This window comes from Andrena cerasifolii, chromosome 5 (assembly GCF_050908995.1).
Source record: "Andrena cerasifolii isolate SP2316 chromosome 5, iyAndCera1_principal, whole genome shotgun sequence".
NCBI lineage: Eukaryota > Metazoa > Arthropoda > Insecta > Hymenoptera > Andrenidae > Andrena > Andrena cerasifolii.
Genome location: NC_135122.1, coordinates 13,296,969 through 13,314,600, shown reverse-complemented (window position 1 = coordinate 13,314,600; position 17,632 = coordinate 13,296,969). Strand labels below are relative to the sequence as shown.

Sequence of the window (17,632 nt, the reverse complement as noted above, 5' to 3'; positions counted from 1 at the left end):
ACTTTGAATTTGATTAAAATTAGAAGTCGCAGAATGCGAACGATGGAGGACCAACGTATTCTTATAAAACAATGAATAAGTAAATCTCTTTATCGAAGGGATTGAGAGTAGTGGTCGTACATGAAGGAATTGAACGATATTCTGTTTTTTTTTTTTAAAAAACTGTAATTATTATTAATCGTAATAATATGATTATTGACAATGACGCGGCTATGTGCACATTAAAACACCTTAATCCGTATCTTACAAGACCAGCTTTTCTTTTACATTATATACAGTAGCTAAATATTGTATTATTTCACTTTGCAATATAATAAAACTATTTATATATTTATATATTTATATATGTGTCTCACGTATGTGTCTGGGGTCATCGTAAGCGTCCGCGCGTCACGTGCATGCGCGGGCACGTACAACGACGGTTTATGACAAGTTCATCGTTAATCGAGTTCCCTATGCTTAGCGTAAGTAAGAAACGATTCGAAATAAAACGATTCCGCTTGGCTCTCCCATTTTTCTCCCTCTCGCCTTCTCCATTTCTGTACAAACGCAAATAAGCTCCGCTAAGGCTCCGCTTGTCGCCAACGAATTCTGTCCCCGGCTCCCAGGATGCGCAACGTTAACTTCCCTCCCCCTCAGAATTCAGGATTCTACCTATCATTAATAATATATTAACACCTCCTTTCGATCCTAGAACCAGTCGACTCGACTCCGGCACGATCGACAGAAATCACGATTCGATTACTTCTGACGTTGGGCCTTGGCGATCTACTATTTACAAATTGATCGAAATAAACATCTTTCCCCCGATGCCGCGCTTCCGAGCCCGCTAACGCTGCTAACTCGTTTGTAAAATCAATTATATAAATAACACAAATATATGTATAAAAAGAAAACAAAAGAGGAGTTGCGTACTTTCGGTCTCGCGGTAGTTCCGACCTAACGCCGTTGGAGCGTAATTTGAACCAGAGATGATCTACGCGATCCTTGTATTCTCTCGAAATGATTATACGTAGAAAGAGATTCTTGAGCTAAAAGTAGAGGAGCTTTAAATGTTTCTACGAGTGTATAATGTAAAATAATAAGCAAAAACGCACTATATATATATATATGTATAGATAGAAAAATCTAGGTATTTGCAGCATATTGCACCGTCATTTTCTACACAGTTTATTACAACTCATAAATACGCTTTTCTTATATTGGACCTTTGTCTTTCTTCTCTCATATACCGAACATCATAAAAAGATTTGTCACTGTGATACCAGAACGAGATGGTTACAAAAAAAGAACATTTTAAAAAAAAATCTACAAGAAACACATTTTAACTTTTGCACTGTTTTCATAGATCACAATTCCATTATTACACGAGCGTGGTCATCTCATTAAATGAAGTCCCTTTTATAAAATCAATAAATAGCGAGCAACAAGATTTAAAAGTGACGCGAAGGTCACGGGATATTTCATAAACGTTAAGGGGAAACGTTTCGTTAGTTCCACTTACACGGACTTTCCTTTCGGATCTGTCCGCTGTTATAGATAGTCGTATAAAAAAAAAAGAAGAAAGGTACAATCTCTCCGTACGTCCATAGTCACGATGAACGCGTACGATATGCCAGGTATTGAATCCTTGACACTGATCGTCAGATGATTTAAAAGAATACTTACAGAGCAATGATTAAAAACGAGAAGTAAATCAAGAGTTTATCATACTGTTAGCTCAGGAATCATTCGTGTGTCGGATACAGTGTTTCTAAATCACCTATACAGAATCGGGTATCCGAATGCGCTCATTACGTATGAGCTTACAAAAAAGTGGGACGGGAACGAGAGCTGCCTAATTCTTTCTCTGAAGATCATCGTTCCCGCGTTAAGGCCATTAGTGTCTCTTCGAATGAACGCGCGGGAAACATCTTGATATGGGATGGATTAAAATCTAATGGCTATTCAAAAGGGCAGTCATATGTAAAGAAGAAACAATTAGATGACCTTGAGAATTTAGAAACGACGATCTCGAGAGAAATCATCTCGGTCATCATCATCATTCCTCCCTTTTAGCATTCGTCCGCCGGCCACTTTCTCGTAACTTCATGCGCAGTGGAAAATATCCGGGTCTACACCTTTGCGGCTACCCCAGCCTGTATACGCGAAAGAACCTCTGCACGCATATAAATATGTATTAAGAAAAGAATAACATTAAATGATAGAGAACTACAAATACGCAGAGTCATCGTTAATACGAAAATAATCCTTCTCTGAGACAGGCATTACATACTCTTTCAAAGTGGCATACGATACTCGATTCGAATTTTAACAGTGATTGGATTCGAGCGTCAAGTTCGATGGGAAACAAAAGAAGAGAAGAGCAGAAAATTGCCGGTGGTACAAATGAACGACAATAAGTACGCAACAGCGGACGTAATGAGATATGCTGACTGGGTCTAGGGTGAAAGTGCACACCGGTCCGCGCAGAGATATTCCGTACCCCGAATTCCGAGCGAGGAAGTTTCACGTGATCTTTCTTTCCGTCGCGGAACAAAGGAGGAGGCGGAGATTCGCGTATCGCGCTCCAATAATGGAGGATTCCTTTTCCCTCGCCCGCTGGCGTCACAGCGGAGCTTCAACGAGGACAAATATTTCCAATACACAATAACATTCCGAATCGGATATGGACGATGTCACGATTAGTAATTATATCTCTCTTCTCATATAGTCCTTAACTTTGAACGTCCACGAGGGATACGAATCCCCCATATTAATATTAATTACGCAGCCGTCCCGGAGAAGAGATCATATATAATGTACTTCAAAAGATTCGACGCGAGATATGAGAAGACGTTACCTTCATTGTTCAAAGTAAAAGCGTAAAAACCCCGAGGAGGGCGAACGAGCTATATGATCTATAAGCTATCGTATTTATAATATAAAAAAAAAAAAATAAAAAAAACACCTCAATTCTCTATTACAACTTATTTACACTAAATAAGAATAAATTATTAACATTGTACTCGGTGTAAAATATACTTTATATATATATATATATTTTATATATATATATATAAAATATAATATATATATATATATGTAATATCAAATGAATCGTATTAAACGATAAAGAATGCGTACGTTTACGGTTTTTACGGATTTCCTTTGACACGTTATTACAATAATGAATAATACGCTTGGCGTATTGCTCCTGCGTAGGGACGACTGCGTAATCGACGGACGATTTTTATTGCGACACAGACTATACGATTGATTTAATGCAACGAGATGGGGGAAAGGGGGGGGGGCGGAGGGGGGACGCGCGTGAAGAGCTGCTACACAGCCGGATTGTCCTCGTGACGGTAGTATTAACTTTACATTTTCGGATTTCTCCGCCCGAACGTTTACCGCTTCTTTGACACGCTGCTAACATCTCTACTACGTACTCGTTCTCGTGGGAAATACTCGGGCGATCTCAGCGGTTTCTCTTGGGAGGGAGGGGGATACCGAATGTTTCTGCGCGGCCCAGGATTTGCCTGGAAGATCGGACCGCGTGGTAAAACACAGCCATCACGTAAGCTTCGCACTGATTACAAAAGTTCTCTCGCACGCGTTCTCACATACTCGCTCTCATTCGCTCGATCACTCTCGTCCTCGCGCATATTCACACGAACACACACACACACACATACATACACACACACACTCTCTCTCTCTTTCTCTCTGTCTCATCGACTTAAACTAAATACAATCGTAGATTACAAGTATGTACAATTAACTAGTTTTCTTACCGCGAAGGTGGTGACGAGGCCGTGTACGAAGCTGTCACGAGAACCACATATACCGTCTTTTTGATCTATATCTCTCCCGTTTCACGGGCACGTATATTACGCATGTACTTATACCGCGCTCTTTTTGCGCGCAGTTTCATTAACAGAGACGAAATGAAATAAAGAGTTTCACGACGCCGGGTTTTGTCAGGATTCTACGTTCGGATTCCCCAGAGATCTTCTTCGTCAACGGCCTCGAGACTGCGCTCCGTCCGTTCTTTCGCAAAGGAAAAAACATAGACATTTTCGTCGTCGTCGCCGCCGCCGCGAAATGGCACGCCCGTTTCATCTCCCGAGTATTGTGTTAAGAATAAAACCGGATTTCTCGAAGAGTGTAAGGTTCCTTCGTTCAACGTGTCGGAGAATGTCCTTTCGTGCGAGCCCCGAAACGAGTATATCTTAGAAGCGTCGCTATCACCCTTATTCCTCTCGCCGAAATGAGCGTTCGTTTTGCGTTTCTGTCGCCGTGAGAAGGTGAAATTCACACATAAAAAGACCTTCGTTAATAAAATGAAAGAAGAACGACCACTTGCGTGTAATAACGATAAAAAAAAAATGAATAAAAAGATGGTCTGTAGGTATTACTAATAGCGCAGTACAAAGTGGTTTTCCCTACGACAAAAAAAAAATGCTGTATCAAAACGATTTTTACATATTGTAGGCTTATAAGGGGGGAGGTCACTATCTGGACCGGCGCTTTTTGGATGAAAATCAGCTTAAAGTGTGGGAGGCCGACGAGTTTAAACCAATCTTACGAAGCATTGGTCTTGAACGATTAATCATTTTCATTAAAAAATAGCTTCAAATGTTAAAATTGATTTTTTCGTCACGCCACATACTATTTCTCGTATTGCATTAGTTTGAATTGCGATTTCTACTCAACTTTGAAACTTTAACATTTAAATAGTCCTTTCATTTGTCAAAATGATTAGTCTTTAGCGGCCAATACTTTCCAAGATTCGATCATACTTATCCACATCGTTCATTTAAGTTCCTCCAAAAGGTTTTACCGGGAAAAAAGCGATCGTCCAGATGGTGGCCTTTTGTTAACAAGACTTATACATTACTCCACTGTATCAGCTATTTCCAGTTTTCAGATTTCGTTACCTTTCAATGCGATCGATTTCTTGCGGTTCGCGTTCTTTCGAATTAACAAGTACCGAATCATCTGTAAAGCAAAAATAACAATTATCAATGATTATCAAAATTTGCAAGTACTTAAGTAGACCGCTAATTGCTTCAAAGAAACACATTTGTTCGATTCTCTCGTTAAACCGGCAATATGTTTGGCCGAGAAGTAATGAATAAATGAAAAAGAAAAGGAACATAAAAGAAAGCAGACATCTCGTAAGTATAAGTAGTTCTTCACCTTTTTCTCTTTCAAAGACTTGTACCTCGTGGAACGTTATTATTTCCACCTTATCACGGCAAACGCGCTTTTTCACAGCTAGCACGCGCAAGCATATTTCGGTATGCGAAGTCCGTCACGATCGACCGTAAAAATCGTACGAGCACCGTGTGTTGTCGTGTCCTCTGCTCCGTTACTCCACGAGTATCATTAATTATCACCTAACTTGGCATCCCTGCGGTATACTTGTCGCGGCAGGACACGCGGAGGAGTCTCTTTGCACCGAACTATTATTCTCCTCTTCTTCCTCCTCCTCCTCCTCCCTGGAGGAGTCATCCTCTTGATTCTTAACCGGCAGATTCCTCGACTCCTCGTTAGAAGCCTCGGGACTCCTCGGTTTCTCCGTAGTTAAAGAGGACTCCTCGCCGTGGACAGGCGAGCCCTTCAGCTCGTATCCCTCCTGGCAGCGCGTCAATTTTAACCTGATCGGCGTGACCTTCGCTGAACGAACGTTCCTGGGTGCGCTGCCGCCCGTGTCTGGATCCGTAGGCTGTTTCTCCTCGAGGGTGGCGGCCACCGCGGGGTAAACCGGCTCGTCCTTGGCTGGCTCCGGAGGCGGAGGGCCTACTCTACTGTCAGTGGGATGTCGTTCCTCCTCCTCTTCCTCCTCCTCCTCCGTGAGCAAGATCGGTAGCTCGTCGGGCGAGTCGTTACCCTTCCCCAACCTGATGATCAGCTTCGGCGGAGCAGCTCCACCTTCGAGGATACGCACCCTGGCTTCCTTCCTACTGGACTGCCGTTTCTTTCGCTTCCCGTTCTTGTCCTTCTTGCTCTTCGCGCGGAGCTTCTCGTCGTTGTCGAAGCCAGCCATGATCATCCGCCTGAACTTCATGCTCTCCCTGCGCAGCTCCTCGATGGTGGGCGTGCTGGTGGGTATACTGCTCAGTCGCTTCTTCGGCGGTCTGATCCTGGTCCTGTCGTCCTGGCCGCTCTCCTGCCCGCCGATTATGCTGTTACCGATTTTGATCTTCAGCTTCGGCGGCCCACTGTTCGTCGTGGTGGAGGTGGTTGTCGTAGTCGACCTGCCGCCGCTGCTCTGCCTGCCCCGTCGACGATCGGCGTTTGGAACGGCCGCGTTGCCGCTGGAACTAGCACCATTAGCTGCACTACTCCGCCTCCTCTCCACGCTTCCCTCCTCCTCGTTCGCGTCCAGGAACCCGGCAGGCCTATCCTTCCGTCTCTTCTTCTCCATGTTCGCGTCGACCACCGCCTTGTAGTCTTCCCTGGTTGGTATGCTGGTCATCGACGCGACAGCCTTGGGTATCGTGATCACCGTGCGATTGATCGGCGGCATGATGATCGGCGTGGACGTGGTTAAATTCCCACAGCCTGGCTCGTCCATGTTCATGTCCTGAGAGCAGTACTGCCTGAGCAGCTCCTTCTTCCTCATCCGTCGAAGATTCGACGTGCCAGAAGCGACGGAAGCACTGGTGGCGGCTGGAGCGATGATCACGGGAGCCTGTTGTGCGAGCGGCGGCACCGACGAGGCGGGAACGTAATTCGCATCCAGGAACGGACCTTTGATCTTCACCTTCAGCTGGTTCCTGGAGTCCGTCAGGGAGACCTTGTTGGCGTCCACGAAACCAGAGGACGAGGCGTCGATGCTCGCGTCGAAGCTCGGCTTCGAACAGTCTTCCTGGCCCTGTTTGCCTATCAGCGCGGACCTCAGCTCCTTCTCAAGGTCCTCCTCGATATCCGGAAGAGCGGGATCGCTCGCCGAGACGCCGGTGAACGTGCCCAGGAAATGATTCTCGTAGGTTTGACCGTGCAACGTGGAAGAACTCGACGCGTCCAGGGTGGAGTTGTACGTCCTCATGTCGACGGGGCCGGGAATTAGTGGTAGGACGGTATCGAAGCTTTGTCCGGCGTTCGACTGGGTTTCCACGACCGCGGAATCGTCGTGAGCCGGGGAGCATGACAGCCTCCTGTCGTCCAGATACTTCCTTCCTCCTCCGGGGCTAGAAAGTCTCGACTGGATGCTCTCTCCAGACGCCGCCACAGTGGTGTCTCTCCTTTCGACGCCCGCTGACGCGACATCCGTCGACTTCTTCCGCTCCCTCATGGTCCGTAGATCGGCGATGTTCGCCTCGCTGGTCGAGTCCTCATCGGAATCGAAGTCGTACACCGTACCGACTAGCTTGTTCTGGATAGAATCGTCGTGCTGCGCGACACCAGCGACGGCCACCGAAGGCAGCCCCGAGTTCTGCACGCTTCTACCTCGTCCTCTGCCTCGTCCGCGTCCTCGCCCCCTGTGTCCACAATGCTGAGCCGAATTTTTTGCCCCTCTGCCGCGCCCTCGTGTCCCAGGAACACTCTTCTGAGCCTCCTGCTGCCTCGGTGACTTCCCAGGAGACTTCCCTTGCAGCGACGTCACTCGAGCGGAGGTCCTGGTGGGCTTGGCGGGCGACTTCTTGCCAGAGTGCTGGATCTTGCCGTCCGTCAAGGCTTCCTGGATGTTCTCGACGAGCACCTCACTGACATGGCTCTCCGGCGCTACGGTGTTCAAGAAGTTCATGGGCAGGGAAGGTGGTTCGGTTACTTGCGTTTGCGGTTGCTGCTGCGTCCTCTCGATCGTTTCGACAGGCGGAACGACTTGCGGAGGTGGCGGAGGTGGCGGCGGAGGAGGTGTGGCTATTTTCGTCGGCGAGACCATGGCCGCGGTTAGGGCCATATTGTGCGAGGAAGACGTGAACGCCGCGGTGCAGGGCGAGGCTTGAAGGTTCAGCGAGTCCTCGAGCGGCTTCACGTGCGGCAGCAGTGACTGTGCCGCTGGGAAAGCTGCTCCGAACGCTGGCGGAAAGAGGGCTGGCCCTGGCGAAGGGTATGGCAACGGAGCTGCGCAAGACTGTGGCGGAAACAGAGACACCGGACCGGTACCGTAGCTCGAGTCCGCGTAATACGTGGACTCCATCGAGCACGGTGGAAATGGAATAGCCGGCACGTTCTTGTACGGCGGAATGGAATGATCCTCTGCGGAGGAAGCGGATGTGATCGACGAGGACGTGGACCTACGGGACGGCAACACCTGACTCTCTGCCCATCTGGTGTCCTGCCGGCCGTTTAGGTCATTGTACGGAGAATTCTGATCGTACTCCTGCTGCCTGACGACGTCGTCCTCCTTGTCAAGCACCCTGTCCATCATCTCGGCAGCCTGGTCGTCTTCGGAGGCCGGCAGTCCAATCAAATGCCTGTTCACCATCTCCATCGGATTCTCCTCGGGTATCTGTTGGTCGAGTATCGTCCTCTCGTGCGGCTCCTGCTGGCTGTGAAGCATCGCGTGCGGCTGCTGCAACAGATACTGTTCCTGTAAAGTCGCCGCGTTCAGGTGGGAACGCGCCAGTGATTCGGTATCTTGGATGGGCTCGCTGGGGAACTGGTGATTGTCGTATCGATGGTTCTGCGTTTGCATTAAAGCGTTCAGGTGTTGCACGTCGGCAGGCTCGAAGCTGTTGATGCTCGGTGGGACCCATCTCTCGTCGGTCTCGGCGCGATCGAGTTTGGATCGTTCCACCAGGCTGACTTTGTTCGTCTCGCGATCCTCCTCGTAGGCCGTGTACCTGTCGTTGCTGCTCGAGTAGCAAGTCTTCCTCTTTTCGTCCAGCGTGTCCTTGCAGATACCGGGACGGACTTCGGTAATAGCTACCACTTCGTCAGGAATCTCAATGTTACTCTTCACGTCCAACAGTGGCTCCGCAGGCTCGAGAATCTTCGCCTCCCTCTCCAGTTGTTGATTCAGCTGCTGTTGCTGCTGCTGTTGCGGCTGTTGCTGATCGAATATCTTCTCTGTCTGTGGTTCTTCCTTCTTTATCTCGCCGTCTACAGGTACTGCCTCTAATTCAAACTGACTAGAATTGGATTTCTTCGAGAGCTCCATCCGTAACTTCTCCACGAGATGCAGAGTTTCCCTAGCACTGTCCTCCTTTGAGTCCTCTTTAAACCAAAGTTCATTGTTAAAGGAGAAACTCAATGGCGCGGCACGCTCCTCCGCATCTCTCGATATACCGAATCCGTCCTCGTTCACCATTTCCTCTGTTAGCATGTCTTGATCGAAGTCGAACAACTCGGAGACACTCGGATCCTTGCCGTGCTGCGGCGAGAAGATCGAACGGTTCCCAGACTTCCGCCTCTTCTGATGCTCCTTCTCCGTATTCTCGATCTTGTCCGCGATAAACTTGACGTTATCGTCCTCGTTGGTCTCCTTCTGAAGATTCTCTACCGCTAGAACGGCGACATCCGCGCTTTGCGTTCCGACAATGACATTCTCCAGACATCTCTCCGCTTTCTTCTTCCCAGCTGCGATCTTCTCAATTTGCGGCACCTCGGCAACGTCCTTCTTTATCAGGTCTATCTCGAGAGGAGCTTGTTCTTCCGGTTTCGCTATCTCGATACCTATATCGGTCTCGTTAACATGATTCTTGCGATCCTCGTTTTTCACGGTTTCCTTCATAAGCTGAATGTCTTCCAAGGACTCTTTCTCCTCCTTCTCTTCCTCGCACACGGCCTTCTCGATCTTCACTTCCGTGTTCTTATTCTTGGATAATTTGTCGAGGTGTTCGCGCTTCTCGAGCAGTTTGTCCAAGCCTCTCAACGACTTCTTCGGGCTGTCTCGCTCAGCTCTGCGCTGTTTCATCTCCTCCTCTAAAGTATTGATGGCATCTTTACCTCCAAGCTTCTTCACTTTCTTCTCGTCAGTCTTCAAGGCGGTTTCCGCGCTCTCGTTGCTCTTTTCCTGATCGATAACCTTCTGCTCGTCCTTCCTACTCTCTTCCTCGTCCCTCTTTTCACTCGCCTTAACGGGCTGCTTCTCGCTCAACCGTTTCTCCGGCTTCTTGGCCGCTTCTTTCCCGCTCTTCTCATCTTTCGCAACGGACTCGTTCGGTTTTCGCTTTCTACCTTCCGGCTTGTTCTTGTTATCATCCTTTCTCGGCAGGGGCTGCTGCTTAACAGCTTGTCCCGACTTTTTGGCAGGTCTGGACCCAGAAACACTTCTCGCCCCATCATGATCTCCAGACCTACCGAGCAGATCCTCATCAGTCTCTGTTCCGGCTGGTTGCTTTTTATCTCTTTGATCCTGCTTCTTGACACTTGGTGTTTCCGGTTGTTGCTGTGGCTGTTGCTGTTGTTGCTGCGGCTGTGGTTGCTGCTGTTCCTTGGAGGGTCTGCGAGGTTCCTCTCTCTCAGTAGGCGGCTGAAACTCTGGTCCCCGCCGCCCGTCGGAAGTTTTAAGCTTCTTCTCGGGCAGCTTCTTGAGTTTCCGCCCTGAGACTGGTTTCCTTTCGGCTTCGCGTTCTGGCGACGTTTTACTGGTGTGTTGTTTCCTATTCGCGGCGGTCGCAGGCGTTGCCGTGGCCGTTTTACTCTTCGTCCTGTTACCGGCATCGCTCTCGGAGGAAGTGGTGGAAGAGGAAGCTTCCTTAAGCTCGTTCGAAAGCCTCCTACGCGCTGGACTCTCGGAATCGCTGCTACTTTCCGTGGAACTGCTGCAACTATTGCTGCTGCTGCTGCTGTCGCTGTTGCTCGAGAGCACCGACTTCCGTTCGCTCGGTTTCCTGGATCTCCTAGCGCGGCTGGCTTTTGCAAGGACTTCCTCCTTCTTCGAGGTGGAGGATTCCTCCTTCTTCGAAGACAATTCTTCCTTCCTGAAGGACGCCTCTTCTTTTCTAGACGACGAGGAGGACGAAGACGAAGATGACGAGGACGACGACGAGGAAGATGAAGAGGAGGACGACGAAGATGACGAGGAGGATGTTTCTTCCTTTCTTGACGAAAGTTCTTCTTTCCTAGAAGAAGAATCGTCCTTCCTCGGTTCCTTCCTTTTACCACTCTCAGGAGATTCCTTCTTCGATCTTCCATCGACGGGTTCCTGCTCGGCCTGTTGTTGCGTCGGCTTGCTACCCAAACCGCTTTTGATGTGCTCGGCGGCTTTCTTCGCAGCTTGCCTTTGCGGCACGTATGCCAGGATCTCCGAGCCATCGCCAAACTCTTTGTCGAAGTCGTAGACATCGTTGTTCTTAATCTCCTTCGACGGTTTGCTGTCCCTCTGTTTCTTGCTGGGACTTTTGTCTTTTGATTGCTTCGAGGATGAGGTTGAGGAGGAGCACTTGGCAGGTTCCTCGACAGGTGACTTAACCACTTCCGGTACAGAATCTGGCACCGAATTGTCCTTTTTCCCTTGCTGCGTACGTTGCATGATCTCCGATGCCTTCTTTGCAGCCTGCCTTTGCGGTACGATCAGCGCAGATGGTATATACTCTTTCTTTTTAGCGCTACCTTTACTTTGATTCTCTTTATTCTTCGTCCCTGTATTGTGATACGCCAACTCCGTGTGCCTGGAGTCCTTGCCGAAGCTCTTCTGGGAATTTTTCGACAGGTTCGCCGCGGAGAACTCCTTGACGGCTGCTTTCGTGATCAACACCGCCGAATGGGACGCGTGTTCCTGAGAATCCGAGTCGGTGTCCGAGTAAATGGCCGAGGCGACAAGATGCTTCGTCGCTCCAGCATTTAGCGGCAACAATTCGTCGCTGTCGCTGCCGGAAGCGCTTCCCAATTCTTTCTCCATGTGCTGAAGCGTGTGCGACCTACTACTGTTCACAATCTTCTCGTTCTCGCTGTTCTCTTTAACCATCGAATGCAACTTGCCCGCCTCCTGTTGCACAGTCTTTTTCGTCTTTCTGCGCGGTAGCTTCGTTTTCGTCAAAGTATTAATGGCTTCCTCCTCTGTGCTCGACTCGCTCTCGAGCTTCGAGTTCTTTGACTTCTCTGTTGTTTTCGCCTTCGTCGCGTCCGTTTCGCTGCTACTGACGGACGATAAGTCGCTGCCGTAGAGATTCTTCTTTCGGACGGAGCCGTTGAAGTATAACTTTTTACTAGAGGCACCATTAAAGTCTTGTGGCTGCTGTTGCTGCGACTGCAGCGGTTGTTGCTGTTGCTGCTGCGGCAGTTGCGGCTTCTTCTCGTCGCTACTTGGAGAGTCTATACCAGCGATTCGGGCGACGATAGTGTCAAAGTCGTGAGTGTGATCTTCCGAATCAAGATGGGAATACAGCCGGTCGTAGATCGATGGCCCGTGATTGGCTTCCATTACAGCAGCGGCTGCGGCTGGCGGTAAAGGTGGGCCGGACATCACCAAAGCTTGTTTGTGGAAGGTTTGTTCTCGTAATCTGAGAAAGGATCGACAGAGTTTTTCTCTCCTGCCAACCATGTAACACAGATTCCTGACTCTTTCTAGGTCTTGGCGCAGTTGAACGAACGTTCTCATCTTTTCGAGGTCGGCTGCTTGTCCCTGATTCCGCGACCCGCTACCCGACAGTTCTCCGCAACGTGGTGCCAACAGCGGCTTATTATGACCAGCCTGGGAAATCGAACATTAACAAATGAAATGTATTTCGATTCTATAATGAATGGGGAATAGAATGATAGTAAATGAACTTACTCTTCTTTTGAGTTTCCAATAGTTGTAGATGTAGACAACGCTATCGGGGTCCACGTCCAACTGCTGCGAAGCAATATCCTTCAAGCTCACGTGTTTGTCGAATTCTGCCTCGATTTCTTGCAATCTAATAGAAGGGATGTAATTTAGAAATATCAATAGATGTAACGGAAAGTATGCGTGGTAAAGAGAAATGAGCATACGTACTTCGCGGCGCGTGCTTGATTCTTCTCCTCGGAAGTCATATCCTTTCTCTTGCGCCTTCTGGATTCCGCGTCTTCAGAATCTGATCCTGCTTTGTCAGCTCCGCTTCCTATACTACCTCCTGCGCCTTGAACTTTATCTTTTGTATTCGTTCTACTATGTTTCTGGCAGTAGGACTGTAAATTGAATTTTTACATTTTCTTTCTAAAAAAATTTCCAAAAAACAGAAGTGTCTTTTTTAAATTGTACGATTTCTTTAAGTACACTCTAACTCAATGTCTATTTCGATATCACATTCTATACAATTTGGTGAATATGCTCTACGTTTCCTATTCTGCTTGAGATTACATCCCTAAAATATATTTCCTTTTTTTTTCCTTTTTTGTACAATGTTCGAAAGTAAGTTCAAAGTACCCTTAGTTTTACTCCATCGTCGGCCATCTCATCTTCGATGATCGCCTTCATTTCCAAGCCGTATTTGAAGGCACACGTCACGTGATAAGCCGTCTTACATGTCTTTATGCTGCACTGGATGCAAGCACCGACTCTTTCTCGACACAACACGCATATCAGGGCCCATCGACTTTGCTGTAATTGAATGTTTCATTGAAAATTTTATACCCATTCTTTGCAAGCTTGTACAAGTCTGTCAATAATGTTGCACGTACCGGAATGCTGGATATTTTAGTGATGGGTTCCATTCTTTCAACACAACCAATGCTAACTTCCGGGATCCATAAAGCACAAGAAACGTGAGCCCACTTTTGGCCACTGCGAGTACACTTCATAGCACCACCTTTGTTAGGACAGAGAACACAATCTGGTCGTTGACTTAGAGAACAAGTTCTGCATAGCCAGGAACCATCTGGTATCGAAGTAATTCCGTAACACGCTTGATGCACGCATATATTGCAGCAGTCGCAAAATACCATTTCATTTCCTTCCTCAGAGTCAGGCTGATGAAAAATATTGTTGGCCAATTAAGGAGTTAACACACTTTACTTAAGAGCTCTTGTTGCCAAGGGTGAAATTATTTGGGGAGTACTTACAGATCTACAGACGTCACAGATTACATTCTCATCGTACTCAATACCGAGACCTTCCTCATTCTTTACAATAGTCTGTATTCTTTCCCAACAACGAACCTCCAGTTCTTCTATCACGCGTTCCAGTTGCGATTCCGTGATCGGCAATTGACCAGCCTAAAATCGCAAAGTAAATATTTATTTCTTTAACACGTGTTACATAACTTCTGTCGCTTGAACATCTAAGGTAACGATTTCGAAGGTTTTCCATGCCAGTTATCATTTAGCAACAAGAGCGAAAACAGTTTACTAGTTAAAGAAATAATACTGTTCGTTCCAGTTTGATTGTTTGCCCAGATTTATTAAAAAGTTATTCGCACGCTGGAAATTACTGAATTTCAAGTATACCTGTGCACGCTCGCCGTTTAACACGTCCAACCAGGCAATGTCAGTGTCATCAAGGTCATAAGCACAAGCTTTTTCTGCTCGTGTGGGCGTTGTGCTTAAATGATGATCTTCAGAGTTGAAGTAATCATCACGAGATATCCTTACGAATTTTTTAGGTCTATAAAAGCATTATTATCAAAGAAACGTATTAGAGTACATTAACACAGAAATCGAAGTGACATCTTCTACTTATATATTATCTTTAGCCTATCTAACGAATCAATAACATTCACGCGACAGAGGAATGAAAATTGAGAAACCTTGAGAAATCCATTCAAGATATTAACACTTTAAGCAAATACTAATTCCCTACTGACTCAGTTTTTATAGTACAGTAGCTACTAGATTATGGCTGATATCGACATAATTTTGTAACATATCATTGAGATCGCATTAACTATTCTCAACAGAAAAAGAATGATCGAGAGATTTTCTGTGGAACTTACAGTTTAAATTCACTGTGCTGTTTTACGGGTGTTGCTTGCGTGATAGTGACTGTTGGTTCAGGAAGAGAATCTGGGTTGACAGGTACTTGAACACCTCTCTCCCATTCTTGTTTCCACTGATCAGTAATGACCCAATATTCATTGGGACTTAGTGGCTCGCTGTCAGGTAATTTCATTGCGCTGATCAAATCCTTACGAAATAATTCTGCAGGAGCCTCAGCAGAGGAGCGATTGTATATACTAGAGATTTTGATGTCACTAAGAGGTCTGGGGGTCCAGGATGCCCCTCCTTGACTGGACGACGCCATCGTCTCCTCCTCTTCTGAGGGCCCCATGGTAGCTGCCAGCGACGACGAACCCGTCGCTGGACCCAGCCTACATTTGCGCCTTTTGATCGCGCCTGGGTAAGACGCCAAATCATTGTCGTTTCTGTTTATTCGTTTGCCTCGCTGTGCCATTCTACTATACCAAGTGAGCTAGCGATACGTGGCACGTGCAGGTGAGCCGCGCGCACCCTAAAAGATCGTATTGTTTTCAATTACATAATTAGTTTGACCTGGAATCTAAGAGAAAACATTTGCTTGATTACTCACTACATAGTCGTCCATGTATTTATTATCTAGAAAGCGGATTCCTCTCGGAGCTGTAACAAGTAAGACATAGTTATAGCCATCTCCAGCTTAAAATAAGAACAGAAATTTAATTTGAAGCTTGTTAGAACAAGTAACAACAACTTTGTCTTGGCACTATAAATGATTCTCTGTGCAAAACGAACAGTTCTTTATACGTAAAGAGATATTAGTGAAACATCGCATGATTTTAATGAAGATATTACAGAAAATAAAGCTTCCATGCTACTCAATAGTATTCCGACCACGCTAAATCAAAAGAATAATAACACGTTGCAAACTGAACGATCCTTGAGTTATATCGAAGGAATGGAAGTTGATAACTATTCTCGTTAACAGATATCTGGAAAAGAAGAAGTCTAACGGACAAATACGATACACAGACGTAGCAGTGATATACAATATCGAACGCGTAGAGGGGGAAAAAAAACACATAGAACGTAGCCATTCGATAGTGTTTCACATGTTGCGCACTACAACAGAACATAAAACTAACTGCGGATACTATCGCACGAATGAAAATATCGAAGGTATGCTTGGCAACTGGTATTACACGGAGATCACAAGCACAAGGCACAAAGCATTCTTTCGCTAGATGGATTTACAAATGTAGGCACTCGACGTGGGAAATATCCAACAGCACAGATTCACTATTCTGAGAGATTGGCGCACATCGACTGGTTTCTGTACGAATTATAACGACGGAAGAAAAAAAAACATTCGAGAGCATAAAAATCGGAGAAAAGGGTTGATGGTATAGACCGATTGTGTTGCAGGGGGTCTGCGGCCGTTGATCCTCGATGGCCGCCGCGGAGAGGTTATAAATGGGGCAGTCCAGCAGGAATAGTTATAATTCGAATGAAATTGTTTTCCCGTAACGCTACAAGGCCCCGGGCGGTTGCAAAAGCACAAGGATCTCGGAGGAACTGGTCGCCGTGGCGGGTGGCATGTAAACATTGCGACGGAGTTACTCCGCGGCGACGCTCGAGCGGCGCCGAGGCTCGACCGTGGAGGATCGCCGTAAGACTTTCGATGACTCGACACGTGTGGAAGTCGAGACTCGCGGTCGAGTATAGACGTCTAGAAGAAGATCGGGCGGAGAGTCGAAAATGCTCACGGGTCCATTGGGCTGGTGGTGCTCCTGCTGGCCGACAACATTGACAATACAGATGGCGACAGGCTCGACTCGCACACGAATCCCGACGCACACGTACACACATCTGAACGCACACGTAGGTGGGCTCGAGTACACATGCACACGGGCGTAAGTAAATACGCACACGCGACGTGAATGCACAGGTACGCACGGACGTGAATCCACTCGCACACGGCGCGGATATGATAGACACGCGAGCACAGGTTCGACACGCACACGCAAACATGAACACGCACGCGCGCGCAAGAGTGAGCAGGAACGTAGGTGAGAGAGAAAGACAGAGATGGTCGGAAGGCAGCAAATGCCTTATTATTGATCTATCGGCGGAAAGGGTGATTTCGCGCGCGATGATGCACGTGACGAATAATAGCCGGCACGTCTGATCGTGAGGGATCGAATTATTCTTCGATCGGTAGCTCCGAGATGGCAGTAGTCCGAGTACGCCTCTGTCACGGCAGCCTAACCAAGATGTCCTCATTAGCAATTCGAGTCGCAGCCGCGACCAGCTCAGCTTTTACTCACTTCGTGGGCCGAGGGCTTCTGTCGAGCTCGCTCGACGCCCTCAAATAGCCTCCGTAAGGACACCCAATGGCTTTCTTCCTCGCGCGTTGCACCGAATCGATATTATATTTACATTAATGTGGATACTGCTGTTTGGCGCCATCATGCCTAAAAAAATAACTGTCTGAGCGCGGAGTCACGTGACCCCGCGAGAACACGGCGAGATCTCGCGATCGCTCTTATCCGCGGCGCATCGTGCACCAATGGCTCTGGGAACGGAGCAGAATCGAACTTCTGATAGTTTCACACTCGCGTAACTGCAATTCCATTTCTCTTAAAAGAATCGGAATCTCGCGAAAGATTAACCTTAGCGGAGAATCTCTCAATGGAAATAACTTGTATTTCCTAATCACGGTTCTTTAGGATCTCTGAAATAAATTATAGCGATTATGGACAATAGTAACTCTTCTTGGTACTAATGCATGTATGATTAGAAAGAAACCTATTACATCGATGTACATGTAATTTTTAAATTTGTTAAATATATTCACTCTTTGATTGCAAATGACACG

General features: G+C 47.2%; 1 protein-coding gene across 5 annotated transcripts; it reads right to left on the bottom strand.

Moving 5' to 3' along the window:
* Nucleotides 1-139: 139 nt before the first annotated feature.
* Rno (PHD finger protein rhinoceros) lies at nt 140-17,324 on the bottom strand. 5 transcript variants are annotated; one of them, XM_076813223.1, is made up of 12 exons: nt 17,082-17,324; nt 15,368-15,417; nt 14,775-15,289; nt 14,290-14,446; nt 13,906-14,058; nt 13,525-13,812; nt 13,271-13,444; nt 12,860-13,032; nt 12,656-12,779; nt 5,185-12,574; nt 4,923-4,983; nt 140-4,427 (listed from the first exon to the last, which is right to left on the bottom strand). In XM_076813223.1, the coding sequence occupies exons 3-10, from the start codon at nt 15,230-15,232 to the stop codon at nt 5,381-5,383; spliced, it is 8,721 nt and encodes a 2,906-aa protein (XP_076669338.1). In that variant the 5' UTR covers nt 15,233-15,289; nt 15,368-15,417; nt 17,082-17,324; the 3' UTR covers nt 140-4,427; nt 4,923-4,983; nt 5,185-5,380. The 5 variants fall into 5 exon arrangements, with proteins under 5 accessions (XP_076669338.1, XP_076669339.1, XP_076669335.1 ...); XM_076813224.1 differs by having other exon boundaries at nt 140-4,273; XM_076813220.1 differs by having other exon boundaries at nt 140-4,983.
* Between the last annotated feature and the right edge of the window lie 308 nt (nt 17,325-17,632).